An 18,416-nucleotide genomic window follows, 5' to 3' on the forward strand; every position below is an offset into this window, starting at 1 on the left:
CAAGTGAGAAACTTCAATTCTATCTCCTGCAGAGGTTCAAACCAATGCGATTGAAGGATCTGCAACACCACATTAAGGTCCCATGGTGCCACTGGAGGCACAAATGGAGGCTGGATGTGAAGAACCCCTTTCACGAACGTCTGAACTTCTGGAAAGGAGGCCAATTGTTTTTGAAAGAAAACTGATAAGGCCGAAATTTGGACCTTGATTGAACCCAATCTAAGGCCCGCATCCACACCAGCCTGCAGAAAATGGAGAAAACGTCCCAAGTCAAACTGTTCCGTAGGAGCCTTCTTGGATTCACAACAAGACACATATTTTCTCCAAATACGGTGGTAATGTTTAGACGTTACTCCTTTCCTGGCCTGAATAAGAGTGGGGATGACTTCCTTGGGAATAACCTTTTGGGCTAGGATCCGACGCTCAACAGCCATGCCGTCAAACGTAGCCGCGGTAGGTCTTGATACACACACACGGCCCCTGCTGTAGTAGGTCCTCTCGAGGAGGAAGAGGCAGAGGATCTTCTATGAGCAACTCCTGAAGATCTGGATACCAAGCCCTCCTTGGCCAGTCTGGGGCAATGAAGATTGCTCAAACTCTTGTTCTTCTTCTTATTATTTTGAGAACGTTTGGAATCAGTGGAAGTGGAGGGAAAACATACCGACCGAAACACCCACTGGGTCACCAGTGCATCCACTGCTATTGCTTGAGGGTCTCTCGACCTGGAACAATATCACTTGTTTAGACGAGATGCCATCATGTCTACTTGAGGAACTCCCCAAAGACTTGTCACCTCTGCGAAGACTTCTTGGTGGAGGCCCCACTCTCCTGGATGCTTCCCAGTTGCCCTCCCGGAATGAAAATTGCTGACAGAGCTCTTACATGTCTTTCTGCCCAGAGGAGAATCCTTGTCACCTCTGCTATTGCCACTTTGCTTTTCGTTCCGCCTTGCCTGTTTATGTACGTGACTGCTGTTACATTGTCCAACTGGATCTGCACGGGATGATCTTGAAGAAGATGTACCGCTTGTAGAAGGCCGTTGTAAATGGCTCTCAATTCCAGAACGTTTATGTGAAGGCAGGCTTCCTGACTTGACCATTTTCCTTGGAAGCTTTCCCCCTGTGTGACAGATCCCCAGCCTCGGAGACTTGCATCCGTGGTTATTAGGACCCAGTCGTGAATCCCAAACCTGCGTCCCTCTAGTAGGTGAGAACTGTGTAGCCACCACAGGAGCGAAATCCTGGCTTTGGGGGACAGGATTATTTTCCGGTGCATGTGTAGGTGGGATCCGGACCACTTGTCCAACTGGTCCCACTGGAATACTCTGGCATGAAATCGGCCAAACTGTATGGCCTCGTAGGCCGCTACCATTTTCCCCAACAACCGAATGCATTGATGGATCGACACGCTTGTTGGTTTCAATATCTGTTGACCATTTTCTGGATTGCCAGAACCTTTTCCATTGGAAGAATTATATGGATGAAAGGCAGAATTATTAAAAATCACATCTTCAACAGATTATTTTCAGTTTTCTGCATGAGATTCAGTCCAACCTCTTACTGATATGATTCACACTATCATGTAACCTTTCACTCAGTCAGGCTCTTGGTGTCATATTACACCTCTGTGTCCCTAACATGTCTCCCACAGAGGAAGAGTTCCCTGCCTCAGATATGTCACACACGTGCACAACCACACCACAGACACTGTGGGACTTATAGGGGACAGACCCACAGTAAAATCTGTCAGAGGGACACAGATAGAATTTGCCAGTTCACAACCCAGTGCCAGTAACACAATGTCTGTGAACACAAAATGCCCACCGACATGCAGCACTTTTATAATGTTAATCACACAATTATATAACACCAAATTCACTGTGGTCCCCCGTTTTGCACCCTGATACTTGTTCAGCAGTGGAGGAGGACCAGTGTTCTTCTCTGCAGCCTGGAAGGAGAGAAAATGGCACTGAGCAGTGTGCTGGCTGACTGAGGAGGAAGCTCCACTCTTCAATGGCGTGTTTCTCCTCAGCTTTTATGAGGTAATTTTTTATACTGGCGGGGGTAGGACTGTGCCTCAGCAACTTATGCCCTTATTTATGCCAGTTTCAATAGGTTTCATGCTGCCCAGGGCGCCCCCCCCTACCCCTGCACCTTGCAGTGCCTGTGTTGTGTGGGCAGTATGGCGCGCTGCGCTCCCGCCAGCCGCGCGGTACCTTTAGCCGTCACTTTCTTGATTGAAGATCTGTCTTCTAACACTCACCTGTCTTCTGACTTCTGGCTCTGTGAGGGGGGTGACGGCGTGCTGTGGAAGTGAGCATCTATGCACGGCTAGCGTTCAGTTCCCTTCAGGAGCTAATGGTATCCTGTCAGCCAGAAGCAGAGCCATGAAACTCTTTAGGAAGTTGGTTCCTACTTCTGCCCCCTCAGTCCCACGAAGCAGGGAGACTGTTGCCAGCAGTTTTCCCTGAAAATAAAAAACCTAACAGAAGTCTTTTCAGAGAAACTCAGTAGAGCTCCTCTGGAGTGCATCCAGTCTGCCTGGGCACATTTCTAAAACTGAGGTCTGGAGGAGGGGCATAAAGGGAGGAGCCAGTTCACACCCTTGAAAAGTCTTAAAAGGCCCATGGCTCCTGCGGAACCGTCTATACCCCATGGTACTGAAGTGGACCCCAGCATCCTCTAGGACGTATGAGAAAGTGGATTGATATTCTTCTTTATGCTTGATTCGTTTTAACTTATCCTCTACCAGGTTAGTCTTCCTCCATCATGTTTCAAGTCTACACCCGCTTTTCTTTGGCGCATTAACACTGTTGTCAAAGCAAGAAGCTTGAAAGAGTGGTTTGCAATGACGTATACACACATGAGCGATAATATCAATTTCAACCATCACATCCCTATGATAGTGAGGGACTAGGTAACTAGGTAATCTTCGCAAGCACCCAATATCGCAGGGAGATCCAGATGTGCTGTAACAGCCTGGGGAGTCATAGCCCTCCTTGGGCAACACCTGGTCAATTTCAAGTGATACTTGACACAAAGCTGGAAGGATCAGAGGGACTACACTGGGGTGGACAGAGAATCTACTCACGCTGTAGGCAGTGAGAGACATTGCTCTGGCAATCCGCCAGCGCTTTAGGAAGTCCCTTGATAGTGACTGCTGGCTTGCTGAGAGCTCCGGGGAACCAGGAAATGACTTCTCATTGGTGGTACATCGGTCAGCTGACCCGAAGGAAGATGGCGGCGACCTTCATCCGGAGCCAAAAGGAATCCCCATATGGAGAACACCAGAACCAGATGCACATTTAGTATGCAGACGCCGGCGGGAAAGCAGAGCAGGAGCAGCGAAACAGGTAAGTTGGGTCTGTGACTGGGATCTCCAGTGACCATCATGACAGCATGGCAATGGGCAAGTGGCAGTGTGACCACTAGTGAGTACTATTCTTTGCTTTATACATGTTGAGACAATACTGAGAAAAAAATGGCCACTGCAGCTCACAATTAAGGTAATAAATATAAACATACTGTAGATAATAAAACATTAAAAATATACAGTGTATCCGGAAAGTATTCACAGCGCTTAAACCTTTTCCCCATTTTGTTATGTTACAGCCTTATTCCAAACTGGAATAAATAATTTTTTTCCCTTAAAATTCTACACACAATACCCCATATTGGCAATGTGAAAAAAAAGTTTTTAAGATTTTTGCAAATTTATTAAAAATAAAAAAAATTAGAAATCACATGTACAGAAGTAATCACAGCCTTTGCCATGAAGCTCAAAATTTAGCTCAGGTGCATGCTGTTTCCAGTGATCATCCTTAAGATGTTCCTACAGCTTAATTGGAGTCCACCTGTGGTAAATTAAGTTGATTGGACATGATTTGGAAAGGCACACACCTGTCTATATAAGGTCTCACACTTGACAGTGCATGTCTGAGCACAAATCAAGCATTAAGTCAAAGGAATTGTCTGTAGACCTCCGAGACAGAATTGTCTCGAGGCACAAATCTGGGGAAGGGTACAGAAAAATGTCTGCTGCTTTGAAGGTCCCAATGAGAATGGTGGACTTCATCATCAATAAATGGAAGAAGTTCAGAACAACGAGGACTCTTCCTAGAGCTGGCCGACCGTCTAAACTGAGCGATTGTGGGAGAAGGGCCCTAGTCAGGGAGGTGTCAAAGAACCCGATGGTCACTCTGTCAGAGCTACACCATTCCCCTGTGGAGAGAGAAGAAACCTTCCAGAAAGACAACCATCTCTTTAGCAATCCACCAATCAGGCCTGTATGGCAGAGGACCAGATGTAAGCCACTCCTGAGTAAAAAGCACATGGCAGGCCGCATTGAGTTTGCCAAAATGCACCTGAAGGACTCTCAGACCATGAGAAACAAAATTCTCTGGTCTGATGAGACAAAGATTGAACTCTTTAGCGTGAATGCCAGGCGTCATGTTTGGAGGAAACCAGGCACCGCTCATCACCAGGCCAATACAATCCTTACAGTGAAGCATGGTGGTGGCAGTATCATGCTGTGGGGATGTTTTTCAGCGGCAGGAACTGGGAGACTAGTCAGGATAGAGGGAAAGATGAATGAAGCAATGTACAGAGACATTCTGGATGAAAACCTGCTCCAGAGCGCTGCTGACCTCAGACTCGGGTGACGGTTCATCTTTCAGCAGGACAAAGACCCTAAGCACACAGCCAAGATATTAAAGGAGTGGCTTCAGGACAACTCTGTGAATGTCCTTGAGTGGCCCAGCCAGAGCCCAGACTTGAATCCGATTGAACATCTCTGGAAAGATCTGAAAATGGTTGTGTACGACGCTTCCCATCCAACCTAATGGAGCCTGAGAGGTGCTGCAAAGAGGAATGGGCAAACTGCCCAAAGATAGGTGTGCCAACTTTGTGGCATCATATTCAAAAAGACTTGAGGCAGTAATTGCTACCAAAGGTGCATCAACAAAGTATTGAGCAAAGGCTGTGAATACTTATGTACATGTGATTTCTTAGTGTTTTATTTTTAATAAATTTGCAAAAGTCGCAAAAAAGTTTTTTTCACATTGTCATTATGGGGTAGTGTGTGTAAAATTTTGAGGGAAAAATTAATTTATTCCAGTTTGGAATAAGGCTGTAATATAACAAAATGTGGAAAAAGCAAAGTGCTGTGAATACTTTTCGGATGCACGGTATTGTTGTAGTGTCCCCCAATAGATGTTTGAGAAATACAAATTCCATCCAGGTGCAAAATTATATCCTTTCGCTAGATCTGCTACTAACACTAACAGGAAACCCAAAGTATAAGTGATTGTAAGGACCACAAGTACTGGACATTGGGATATATGTAAAGAATTGATCACTAAAAGTCTATAATTACATGTTTGAAGATAATGTTTAATAGTACTTTAGCTTGAAACAGTGTTGTCTATTTTGTTGCATCTTCGAAGATTTGTCTCACCCAGTGGGATTAATAGGAAGCGCAGGTAGCCTAACCAGTCAGAAGTTCTTCCTGCTAAATTTGTGACATATGCTCCAAGAAGGAAACTAAGAAATGTGTGTCCTCCCGCACACACAACTTTTAGAGGTCGTGGTGGTCCTGGTGCCATGTGATAACTGCAAAACCAAAGTACAATACATTACTTAATTGATCACATTAGAAGAGTAAGACATATCCAGGTACTTGTTTAACCTATGATTAATCAAGAAATGCTCTGCTAAAATATAATCTGCAGAGCATTTCTTGATTAACAATGTAAATGTCAGTACAGTTTTAGCCTCAACTATGACCCATTGTGCTTAACAAACCAAGGGCCTGATTCATGTTTGTAAGCAGAGCAAAAAAGCAAGCAACTGGGCAAAACTATGTTATACTGCAGGTGGGGCAGATGTAACGTGCAGAGACATTTAGATTTGGGTGGGGTGTAATCAAACTGAAATTTAAATTTCAGCGTAAATGTAAAGCTGTCTAACATTTGCCGGCTACATACAAAAGCAGCCAGCAGCACAGAAGAACAAATATAACCCACCCAAATCTAAATATGTTACATTAGCCCCACCAACAGTGCAACATGGTGTTGTCCAGTTGTGTGCTTTTTTTTGTTTTACTTACAGACATGAATCAGGCCCCAAATGCATCACTATCACTGGCAAAAGTCAAATATATTTGTTTTATTAAATCAGCTAAACTAATATTACACATCTTAAACATGTTTCCCTAAATGTGTAACCCGGCAATTTCTAGTGAACACTATACAGCTAAAATCATAAAGAAATGGTCAATAACAACTCTGTGTCACTTCCACGACAGCATTAGATACCTCACAGAGCCAGGTGAGGAGGAGGAATGAGCCACAGAAACCACGGTAAGTATGAGCGCAGGACCTTGACTACAACAACTGGATTTTTCCACTTATCATTAAATCCTTTTCTCTAAATCCATCTCAGGGACACTGGACAATGGTGTTGCTTGATGGGACCGAGGGAGTTGACACTTAATTAGAATAGTAAAACTTTAAGAAAGTAGCTCCTCCCTCTCTGCAACCCATGGGTCTCAGTACAACTTCAAAAGGAGCCCTAAACAAAGGGTGTACTACCCATGAACAAAAAACTGAGCATAAGGGTGGGAATACAGTGTTCCCCAGATGGACTCAGAGAAAAGCATTTACCAGTAAGTACAAAAAACGAGATTTATGGTAAGAACTTACCGTTGTTAAATCTCTTTCTGCAAGGTACACTGGGCTCCACAAGGAATAACATCGGGGGTGTAGAGTAGGATCTTGATCCGAGGCACCAACAGGCTCAAAGCTTTAGACTGTTCCCAAGATGCACAGCGCCGCCTCCTCTATAACCCTGCCTCCATGCCAGTGAGCTCAGTTTAGTTAACCAGCCCAATGCAGCAGCAGGTACCAGAGACGACAACCGCTCGTAGCCAATTACACCACACACTCACCACAGGAGAGAGTGTCAGCAGCTATGCCAATACCAACCAAAAAAAGCTAAGTGCGTCAGGGTGGGCGCCTTGTGGAGCCCAGTGTACCTCGCAGAAAGAGATTTAACAACGGTAATTTCTTACCATAAATCTAGTTTTCTGCTGCGGGGTACACTGGGCTCCACAAGGAATAACATCGGGGATGTCCTAAAGCAGTTCCTTATGGGAGGGGACAAGAACCCGGAGTCCAAAGGAAGCATCCTGGGAAGCGGCAGTATCAAAGGCATAGAACATAATAAACGTGTTCCTCAAAGACCACGTAGCCGCCTTGCACAATTGTTCAAGGGTCGCACTACGATGGGCCGCCCAAGAAGGTCCAACCGACCGAGTAGAATGGGCTTTGATGGTAGCAGGAACCGGACGACCGGCCTGTACATAAGCATGTGTAATCGCCATTCTAATCCATCTGGCCAATGTCTGCTTAGAAGCAGGCCAGCCACGTTTGTGAAAACCAAACAACACAAAGAGAATCGGATTTCCTAACGGAGGAAGTTCTCTTCACATAGATACGGAGAGCCCGTACCACATTCAAACTCCGCTCTTTGGAAGACAACTCAGGAGAATTAAAGGCCGGAACCACAATCTCCTGATTAAGGTGGAAAGAAGACACCACCTTGGGTAAATAACCTGGGCGTGTCCGAAGAACCGCCCGGTCACGGTGAAAAATCAAATAGGGGGACTTAGAGGATAAGGCACCCAAGTCTGAGACCCTTCTAGCTGAAGCAATAGCCAGCAAAAACAACACCTTAAGGGAAAGCCACTTAAGGTCAGCAGAGGTAAGAGGCTCAAACGGAGACTCTTGTAAAGCCTCCAAAACCACCGACAGATCCCAAGGGGCCACAGGTGGCACATAAGGGGGTTGAATCCTCAGCACACTCTGAGTGAATGTATGAATATCAGGTAGGGTAGCGATCTTTCTCTGAAACCAAACTGACAAGGCCGAAATGTGAACCTTGAGGGAAGCCAGACACAGGCCTAAATCCAGATTGTGAGACCCACAGCAAGTAAAGTAAGCATTCCAGACCTTATGGTAGATCCGAGCAGAAGCCGGCTTAGTTTGAACGACCGCCTCAGAAAAACCCTTGGCGCTCAGGATGGAAGCTTCAAGAGCCACACCGTCAAAGCCAGACGGGCCAAGTCCTGGTAAACACAAGGGCCCTGAACGAGGAGGTCTGGTCGTTGTGAAAATAGAAGGGGACGATCCAACGAGAGGCCCTGTAGATCGGAGAACCAGTGCCGCCTGGGCCACGCTGGAGCGACCAGAAGTAAGTTTCCTTCTTCTTGCTTGAACTTCCGTATGACTCTGGGAAGGAGTGACACCTGAGGAAACATATACGGCAGCCGAAAGTTCCATGGAATTGCCAGAGCATCCACGAACGCTGCTTGAGGATTTCTTGTCCTTGCTCCGAAGACCGGAACCTTGTGGTTGTGTCAAGACGCCATCAGGTCCACATCTGGAAGGACCCACTGGTCCACGAGAAGTTGAAGCACTTCTGGATGAAGGCTCCATTCTCCGGCGTGTACGTCCTGACGACTGAGAAAGTCCGCTTCCCAGTTTAGGACCCCCGGAATGAACACTGCGGATATGGCCGGCAGATGGCGTTCTGTCCACTGAAGAATCCTTGATACTTCCCTCATTGCCATGCGGCTTCTGTGCCGCCTTGATGATTGATGTACGCCACCGTGGTGGCGTTGTCGGATTGTACTTGAACAGGTCTGTTCTGTATCAGATGCTGGGCCATTGTCAACGCATTGAACACTGCCCGCAGCTCCATAATGTTTATCAGTAGTAGAGACTCCTCCTCGGTCCACCGACCCTGAAGAGAGTGTTGTTCCAACACCGCGCCCCAACTTCTCAGACTGGCATCTGTCATCAGCAGGACCCAGTTGGATATCCAGAAGGGACGGCCCCTGCTCAATCGATGGTCCTGAAGCCACCAGCTCAGTGACAGGCGGACCTCCGGAGACAAGGAGATCATGTGAGATCTGATCCGGTGAGGCAGGCCGTCCCACTTGGTCAGAATTAACTTCTGCAGAGGGCGAGAATGGAATTAAGCATACTCTACCATGTCAAAAGCCGACACCATGAGACCTAGCACTTGCATTGCAGAGTGAATCGACACTTGCGGACGAGATAGGAAGTATCGAGTCCTGTCCTGAAGTTTCAGTACCTTCTCCTGAGACAAGAACAACAGCTGGTTGTGGGTGTCCAATAATGCTCCCAGGTGTACCATGCTCCGAGCAGGAACCAGGGATGATTTTTTCCAGTTGACAAGCCACCCGTGGGCTGTCATGACCTGGACAGTCAGATCTAGATAACACAGGAGAATTTCTGGGGAATTTGGCAGGATCAACAAATCGTCCAAGTACGGCAGGATCCTGACCCCTTGACGGCGGAGTGTAGCCGTCATGATCGCCATCACTTTGGTGAAAACTCGGGGAGCCGTTGTCAAACCAAAGGGTAACGCCTGAAATTGGTAGTGAAGGTTGCCCACCGCAAACCTCAGGTACTGCTGAAGAGACACTGCAATAGGAATATGCAGGTAGGCATCCTGTATGTCCAGGGAGACCATATAGTCGCTAGGCTCTAAGGCCAGAATAATAAAGCGACGAGTTTCCATACGAAACTTGGAGTTTCTCACGTTCTTGTTCATGGACTTGAGATTGAGAATGGGCCGCGAGGACCCGTTCGGTTTCGGGACTAGAAACAGCAGTGAATAGAACCCTTTGCCTCGCTGAGCCAGATGCACCCATACCACCACTCCTGTGGTCAGGAGGGATTGTACCACCGAATGGAGAGTGTTTGCCTTCATTGGATCCAAAGGGGCATCTGTCAGGCAAAATCGATGAGGGGGACGGTTGTTGAAGGGTACTGCGTAACCTCGAGTGACGACTTCCCTTACCCAGGTATCTGAAGTGGTCTTCAACCATTCCTGGGCAAAACCTAGAAGTCTGCCCCCCACCCTGGGATCCCCTAGAGGGAGGCCCGCCCCGTCATGCGGCAGGCTTGTCAGTTTTGGAAGCAGGCTGACGGGTAGCCCAGGCTCGCTTCGGTCTGGGCTTGGCAGGTTTGGAAGCACGAGTCTGCTTCGGGTACGCCTGACCTTTTGCTTTACCTGGAGGACAAAAGGGCCGAGGTAAAGTACTTTTAGCCTTCTGTGCGGAAGGAGCCGTACTAGGTAGGCAAGCTGTTTTAGCAGTAGCCAGATCAGCCACAATCTTATTCAGGTCTTCACCAAAAAGAATGTCTCCTTTCAAAGGAAGCACCTCCAGGGTTTTCTTAGAATCCATATCCACCAACCAGGATCTCAACCACAGGATACGGCGAGCCAAGATGGACGTAGTGGCAGCCTTGGCCGCCAGCACCCTCGGCATCAGAAGCTGCCTCATTAAAGGAATAGAGAAGCCGTGGCAAAATATGTGAGAGACATTGTCTAGCATGATCAGAAATGTCAGAAGGCAGCTCCGCCTCCAGCTCCTGAGCCCATGCTTCAACAGCTTCAGCAGCCCAAGTTGCTGCAATGGTTGGCCTATGCACGGCCCCCACTAGGGTATAAATCGCTTTTAGACAACCCTCCACACGTCTATCCATCGGTTACTTCAGAGAGGTGACAGTAGTTACTTGGCAGAGCTGAGGAAACTACCATGCGAGCCACATGAGAATCTACAGGCGGAGGAGTTTCCCAATTTTTACATAGCTCCACAGAGAAAGGATAGCGAGCCAACAGTCTCTTATGCGGTGGGAATTTCGTACCTGCATTTTCTCCAGGATTCCTGACGCATGTCCGTCAGGTGTTGAGAATGAGGTAAAACTTGTTTAATCACTTTCTTACGTTTAAATCTGTCTGGATTGTTAGAGACAGCTGCAGGCTCAGAATCACCAGAGACCTGAAAAATGAGCCTGATAGCCTCAATCAAATCAGGGACATCCACCAGTGACTTGCCCTCCCCATCAGAAACATCAGAGTCAGTGTCTATGGTATCAGTATACGCACCATCCTCCTCAGAGCATGTGTCCGGGACAGCGGTGGATTGTGAGGATGTAGCGGCCCATTTAGAAGACGACTTAGTCTTAGGTGGGCGAGAGTGAGACTTATGTTTAGTCAGTGAACGGTTCAAGTGCTGTACTGTGTCGAGATTTCATCCGCCCACGGCGGATTGACAGTAGGGACCATAAATTGCTGCAGTGGCATAGGAGGTCCCACAGGGGGCGTAAGTTTAGTTACTAGCGTATTCAACAACGTGGAGAAGGTAGCCCAAGGTGGGTCATTAGTTGCCCCCGGTGCTACAGACCCACTGGGGGGTAAGGAACCCCCTGAACCTGAACGATCACCTGCCATGTTATCCTCAAAAGTGACTGCAGCATCACCACCACGCAATGTGGGAGAAGCCCCAGTTCCGTTGCCTCGTGAAGCTGACATAATGAGAACAATATCAAGCAACCTAGTACAATCTTAGCAGCGATATACCTAGCAAGAACTCCCAGAGAGCTGACTTAGAAAAATACACAGCAAGTATATCTTGTGAAAAGCCTATGTCAGTTTATAAACCTGACGCACGTAGCCCCCTCAGGTTACAATATATAGGAGTAGCAAGCTGAGTGAAATACCCGAGATGGCAGCCACGCAGCAGCTACATGCACACACACATATATAGTCACAAGCCTACCATGCAGAAATTATACACCATAAAACTGCACTGGACTAGCAATACAAAGTAATACTCGATATAGCTATATATGTAAACAGTAGATACAACAAAACACAGTAGATACTGGATGTATATCACAGGGTGTTTGTACCACACAACCCCGAATGTATGCACTCTTTCTTAACTAAGACTGTCCCTTGACAGGTAGAATACTTAAGTGTCCTGTAAAATGCACAGCGCTGGCAAGCAGACGGTTTTATAAAGGAGGATTTGCCCCAGCAGTCCCAGGAACAGCGCAACTCCGTGTGATGGCGGCTGACAGGGAGTGAGGGAGAGATATGCAGCTCCAGGGCGGGAACATTTACCGAAATGGTGCCCTGGGGCTGGGGGAGGGGCTACAGGTTAGGCCTTATCCCCCTGCTGGCTTCCCCACCGGGCACTGCGAGCTGTCAAAAACGCCCAGTGTCCCGGTGACTAGTGGAGCGGCTGCCCTTTACAGTGGCCACGCCAGCGCGCGCGCCCCCCCCCCCCCCCTCACGGCCGCGCCGGATCGCGGTAAAAGCGGGCCAAAGAGACCCCTTACCTCCACATGTACCTGTGGCCACGCGATCCGGGAAGACAGCGGCGAGTGTGTGTGACTGACAGGAAAGACTTTGGAACCTCCGCTGTAGTGACCCGGCAACCAGGGCGCGGGAGTATACAGCGCCGCTGGGGGAGTGATGGAGCTGCAGCAGAGGATGCCTATCTGACATTCAGGAAAGCTGCAGCCCTTGAAGTCTTCAAATTTCTTCTGTCTTCTGAAATTAAGCTATAATACAGGCTGCAAGAGCAGCCCCCCTGTTTATTGCTTGCTTATTGCATGGCACCAACTTACAAACTGAGCTCCTATGCACGGAGGCGGGGTTATAGAGGAGGCGGCGCTGTGCATCTTGGGAACAGTCAAAGCTTTGAGCCTGTTGGTGCCTCGGATCAAGAGCCTACTCTACACCCCAATGTTAATCCTTGAGGAGCCCAGTGTACCCCGCAGCAGAAAATAGATAATTTCACAGGGGCACTGACATGATGTGAGGAGCGGAATGGAGACAGCAGGAAGCCACAGACGGGGAGTTGTTTAGTGGGAAGAGCAGAGTTCCTTGGGGGACCTAAAAGAGGTCCGGCCACTACACAAAGTGTGTCAGGGAAGCGTGATATGCCTATATACTAGATCTCCAACCAACGTAAATTAAGGAACAACTATCATTCTAATTTACCATCCTCATCCCGTAGCGAAGCACGGGTATTCAGCTATCTACAATGTTATTTATACTGTGTGTTTAATATTTACATTTATTTTTGTAAATAGACATTCTTAGATAAGGAAAAAATAAGATTTTAAACCTACCGGTAAATCTTTTTCTCGTAGTCCGTAGAGGATGCGGGGGACTCAGTAAGGACCATGGAGATAGACGGGCTCCGCAGGAGACATGGGCACTTTAAGAAAGTCTTTAGACCTGGGTGTGCACTGGCTCCTCCCTCTATGCCCCTCCTCCAGACCACAGTTAGAGAAACTGTGCCCAGAGGAGACGGACAGTACGAGGAAAGGATTTTGTTAATCCAAGGGCAAGATTCATACCAGCCACACCAATCACACCGTATAACTTGTGATAACTACCCAGTTAACAGTATGAAACCAACATATCATCAGTTCAGGACCGATGCAACTATAACATAACCCTTATTGAAGCAATAACTATATACAAGTATTGCAGAAGTAGTCCGCACTTGGGACGGGCGCCCAGCATCCTCTACGGACTACGAGAAAAAGATTTACCGGTAGGTTTAAAATCTTATTTTCTCTAACGTCCTAGAGGATGCTGGGGACTCCGTAAGGACCATGGGAATTATACCAAAGCTCCCAAACGGGCGGGAGAGTGCGGATGACTCTGCAGCACCGATTGAGCAAACTAGAGGTCCTCCTCAGCCAGGGTATCAAACTTGTAGAACTTAGCAAAAGTGTTTGAACCTGACCAAGTAGCAGCTCGGCACAACTGTAATGCCGAGACCCCTCGGGCAGCCGCCCAAGAAGAGCCCACCTTCCTAGTGGAATGGGCCCTAACCGATTTAGGCAACGGCAATCCCGCCGTAGAATGAGCTGAATGGTGTTACAAATCCAGCGGGCAATAGTCTGCTTTGAAGCAGGAGCGCCAAGCTTGTTGGCAGCATACAGGACAAACAGTGATCCTGTTTTTCTGACTCTAGCCGTTCAGGCTACGTAAATTTTCAAAGCCCTGACCACATCCAGGGACTTGGAGTCCTCCAAGTCACGCGTAGCCACAGGCACCACAATAGGTTGGTTCATATGAAAGGATGATACCACCTTAGGTAGGAATTGAGGACGTGTCCGCAACTCCGCTCTATCGACATGGAAAACCAGATAGGGGCTTTTATGAGACAAAGCCGCCAATTCCGACACTTGCCTAGCCGCAGCCAAGGCTAATAACATGACCACCTTCCAAGTGAAATATGTTAACTCTACCGTTTTAGGTAGTTCAAACCAGTGTGACTTAAGGAAACTTAACACCACGTTAAGGTCCCAGGACTCCACCAGAGGTACAAAAGGAGGCTGAAAATGCAGCACTCCCTTCACAAAAGTCTGAACTTCTGGGAGAGAAGCCAATTCTTTTTGAAAGAAAATGGATAGGGCCGAAATCTGAACCTTAATGGAGCCAAAGTTTTAGGCCTAAATTCACTCCAGTTTGTAGGAAGTGAAGGAAACGGCCCAGATGGAATTCTTCCATAGGAGCATTCCTGGCCTCACACCAAGAAACATATTTTCGCCATATACGGTGATAATGTTTAGATGTCACGTCCTTCCTAGCCTTTATCAGCGTAGGAATGACCTCATCCGAAATGCCTTTTTCAGCTAGGATCCGGCGTTCAACCGCCATGCCGTCAAATGCAGCCGCGGTAAGTCTTGGAACAGACATGGGCCCTGCTGCAATAGGTCCTGCCTTAGAGGAAGAGGCCACGGATCTTCTGTAAGCATTTCCTGCAGATACGGATACCAGATCCTTCGTGGCCAATCTGGAACAATGAGGATTTTTTATCACTCCTCCTTTTTCTTATTATTCTCAACCCTTGGGTATGAGAGGAAGAGGAGGAAATACATAGACTGACTGGAACACCCACGGTGTCACTAGGGCGTCTACCGCTACTGCCTGAGGGTCTCTTGACCAGGCGTAATAACTCTGCAGCTTTTTATTGAGGCGGGACGCCATCATGTCTATCTGTGGCAGTTCCACCGAACTGCAATCTGTGCGAAGACTTCCTGATGAAGTCTCCACTCTCCAGGACGTATGTCTGGTGAGGAAGTCTGCTTCCCAGTTGTTCACTTCCGGAATGAACACTGTTGACAGTGCTCTTACATGATTCTCCGCCCAGCGAAGAATTCTGGTGGCTTCCGCCATCGCCACTCTGCTCCTTGTGCCGCCTTGGCGGTTTACATGAGCTACTGCGGTGACGTTGTCTGACTGGATCAGAACCGGTTGGTCGCGAAGAAAGGTCTCCGCTTGACGTAGGGCGTTGTATATGGCCCTTAGTTCCAATATGATGATGTGAAGACAAGTCTCTTGACTTGACCAAAGACCTTGGAAATTTCTTCCCTGTGTGACTGCTCCCCAGCCTCGGAGGCTCGCGTCCGTGGTCACCAGGATCCAGTCCTGAATGCCGAATCTGCGGCCCTCTAGAAGGTGAGCACTCTGCAGCCACCACAGGAGAGATACCCTGGCCCTGGGGGATAGGGTGATCAACTGATGAATCTGTAGATGTGACCCGGACCACTTGTCCAGTAGGTCCCATTTGAAGTCCTTGCATGGAACCTGCCGAAGGGAATGTTTTTCCCAGGACTCGAGTGCAGTGATGCACTGACACCTGTCTTGGTTTCAATAGGTCCCTGACTAGAGTCATGAGTTCCTGGGCCTTCTCTATCTGAAGGTAAACCCATTTCTGGGGTCTGTATCCAGAATCATACCCAAGAAGGGCAGACGAGTTATAGGAACCAACTATGACCTCGGGAAATTGAGAATCCAGCAGTGTTGCTGTGACACCTTCAGCGAAAGTGACATGCTGTTCAACAACTGCTCTTTTGATCTCGCCCTTATAAGGAGATCATCCAAGTATGGGATAACTGTGACTCCTTGCTTGCGTAGGAGCACCATTATTTCCGCCAATTACCCTGAAATTGGTAATGACAATCCTGTACCGCAATTACCAGGTACGCCTGATGGGGTAGATAAATGGGAACATGAAGCAGCCTTTATGTCTAGATACACCATCAAATCCCCCCCTTCCAGGCTGGCGATGATCGCTCTGGGCGATTCCACTTTAAATTTGAACCTTTTCCCGTATAGGTTCAGAGATTTTAATTTTAAAATAAGTCTGACCGAACCGTACAGTTTCGGGACTACAGCCAAGGTTGAGTCATATCGCCTTCCTTGTTGCAGGAGGGGAACCTTGAGCACCACCTGTTGGAGATACAATGTGTGAATTGTATTTAATATTATCTCCCTTTCTGGGGGAGAAGCCGGTAGGTCCGATAAGGAAAACCGGCGAGGAGGCACCCTTCGAAATCCAGCTTGTAACCCTGAGAAACAATTTTTATTGCCCCGGGATCCACCTGTGAGTGAACTCAGATGTGGCTGAAGAGTCAAAGACGTGCTCCCACTGGGACGGACTCCCTTAGCGGAGCTCCAGCGTCATGCGGTGGATGTAGTAGAGGCCGGGGAGGACTTTTGTTCCTGGGAACTAGCTGTGCCCTGTGTCCTTACCTCTGGTAAGAAAGGACGCTCCTCGTACTTTCTTGTTATTCTGCGACCGAAAGGACTGCATTTGATAATGTCGTGCTTTCTGTGAGGGAATATAAGGCAAAAGATCAGAATTACCAGCTATAGCTGTGGAGACCAAGTCCGAGAGCCCTTCTCCACACAATTCCTCAGCCTTGTAAGGTAAACCTTCCATATGCCTCTTTTAGTCGGCATCACCTGTCCATTGCATGTTCCACAGGACACGTCTAGCAGAAATCGACATAGCGTTGACTCTAGAACCCAGTAGACTAATGTCTCTTTGGGCATGTTTTATATATATATATATATATATATATATATAAAAGACAGCATCTTTTTTTTATATATATATATATATATATAAATATATATATATATATATATATATATATATACTAGGGTCAATAACATGGTATCCTTATCTAGGGTTTCAATCTCCGCTGTCCACGCTGCTACAGCGCTATAAACCCATGCCGACACAATCGCCGGTCTGAGTAGTGTACCAGAATGTGTGTAAATGGACTTCAAAGTACTTTTACTGCATGCTATCTGCAGGATCCCTGAGGATAGCTGTTAAGTCAGCGCTACCTTTTGGGTAAACGTGACAACGCTTTGTCCACCCTAGGGGAAGATTCCCATCGTATCCTGGCCCTAGTAGGGAAAGGATACTCCCTGAGAATTCTTTGTGGGAATCTGCAGTCTCTTGTCTGGAGATTCCCGCTCTTTTTCTTCAAGAGAGGAGGGAAATTTACCTCAGCTTTCTTCCCCTTAAACATTTGTACCCTCGTGTCAGGGACAGATGAGTCATCAGTGATATGCAAAACATCTTTTATTACAATAATCATATATTGAATACTTTTCTGCCAGTTTTGGCTGTAACTTTGCATTATCGTAGTCGACACTGGAGTCAGACTCCGTGTCGATATCAGTGTCTATTATCAGGATTTTGGTACTTACCGATAAATCCCTTTCTCCGATTCCACAGGGGCCACTGGAGCGTAGTTACAATGGGGAAATAGTAGGCAGTAATTGGGAGCTGGCACTTTAAAATTCTCACACTGTGGCTAGCTCCTCCCCTACTATCTCCCCTCCAAGCCAGTCTACGTAAAACTGTGCCCGAGGAGAGCTGGAATAAACAAACCGTAAGATAGAGGAGGTTAATGAAGCCCTGTAAACCAGGATAACACAAACCAAACCTGGAACAGAACCTAACAAACAACCGGCTAGCCTGAACTCAACAAGCAGTCATATGGTGATCTGCAAACCGTTAAGCAAAAAACAAGGAGGAATAGCGCTGGGCGGGCGTCCAGTGGCCCCTGTGGAATCGGAGAAAGGGATTTATCGGTAAGTACCAAAATCCTGATTTCTCCTTCATCCACTAGGGGCCACTGGAGCGTAGTTACAATGGGGACGTCCCAGAGCTCCCAAATCGGGTGGGAGAGCGCTGAGAGTCCTGTAAAACCGCTCGGCCAAACTGTGATGCAGAGGCCGCAAAAGTGTCAAACTTGTAGAATTTGACAAAACGAATGTCGGTCCGACCAAGTAGCCGCCCGACAAAGTATTCATGGAGACCCCACGGGCAGCTGCCCACGAAGGTCCCACAACGCGCGCTAAGTGCGCTGAATTGGAAAACGGAGGCTCCCGAGCAACCGCCAAGAAGACTGTCTGATGGTCAGATGTATCCAACAGCCCAGCATATGCGGGGACCCCGGCTATTTAGTACGGGAGCATCGTATAGAACAAAGAAGAAAAACACTTCGTCGAATAGCCTAAGACCTCTGTAGAGAGAGTCGGTGAGCCCTGACAACAGTCAAAGAGGACTGAAAAACACTAGTGTCAGATTTATATGAAAAACGGACATCCCCTTTGGAAGAAACGACCGCTGAGACCGAAGCTTAGCCGGAGGAGTTGCCAATAGAGTACTCTCCGAAAGAGAGCCCGAACTTACGGCCGCCAGGCAAA

The 18,416-nt window shown here is 47.7% G+C and overlaps 1 protein-coding gene across 2 annotated transcripts in view; it reads right to left on the reverse strand.

Moving 5' to 3' along the window:
- PACS1 (phosphofurin acidic cluster sorting protein 1) overlaps positions 1–18,416 on the reverse strand; it is a 502,137-nt gene that overhangs the window by 100,319 nt on the left and 383,402 nt on the right. For both annotated transcript variants that reach the window (XM_063945169.1, XM_063945168.1), the window contains one exon: positions 5,455–5,609. In XM_063945169.1, the coding sequence (XP_063801239.1) occupies positions 5,455–5,609 (155 nt within the window). The remainder of the gene's footprint in view (positions 1–5,454; positions 5,610–18,416) is intronic.

The sequence above is a fragment of the Pseudophryne corroboree genome, chromosome 11, assembly GCF_028390025.1.
Source record: "Pseudophryne corroboree isolate aPseCor3 chromosome 11, aPseCor3.hap2, whole genome shotgun sequence".
NCBI lineage: Eukaryota > Metazoa > Chordata > Amphibia > Anura > Myobatrachidae > Pseudophryne > Pseudophryne corroboree.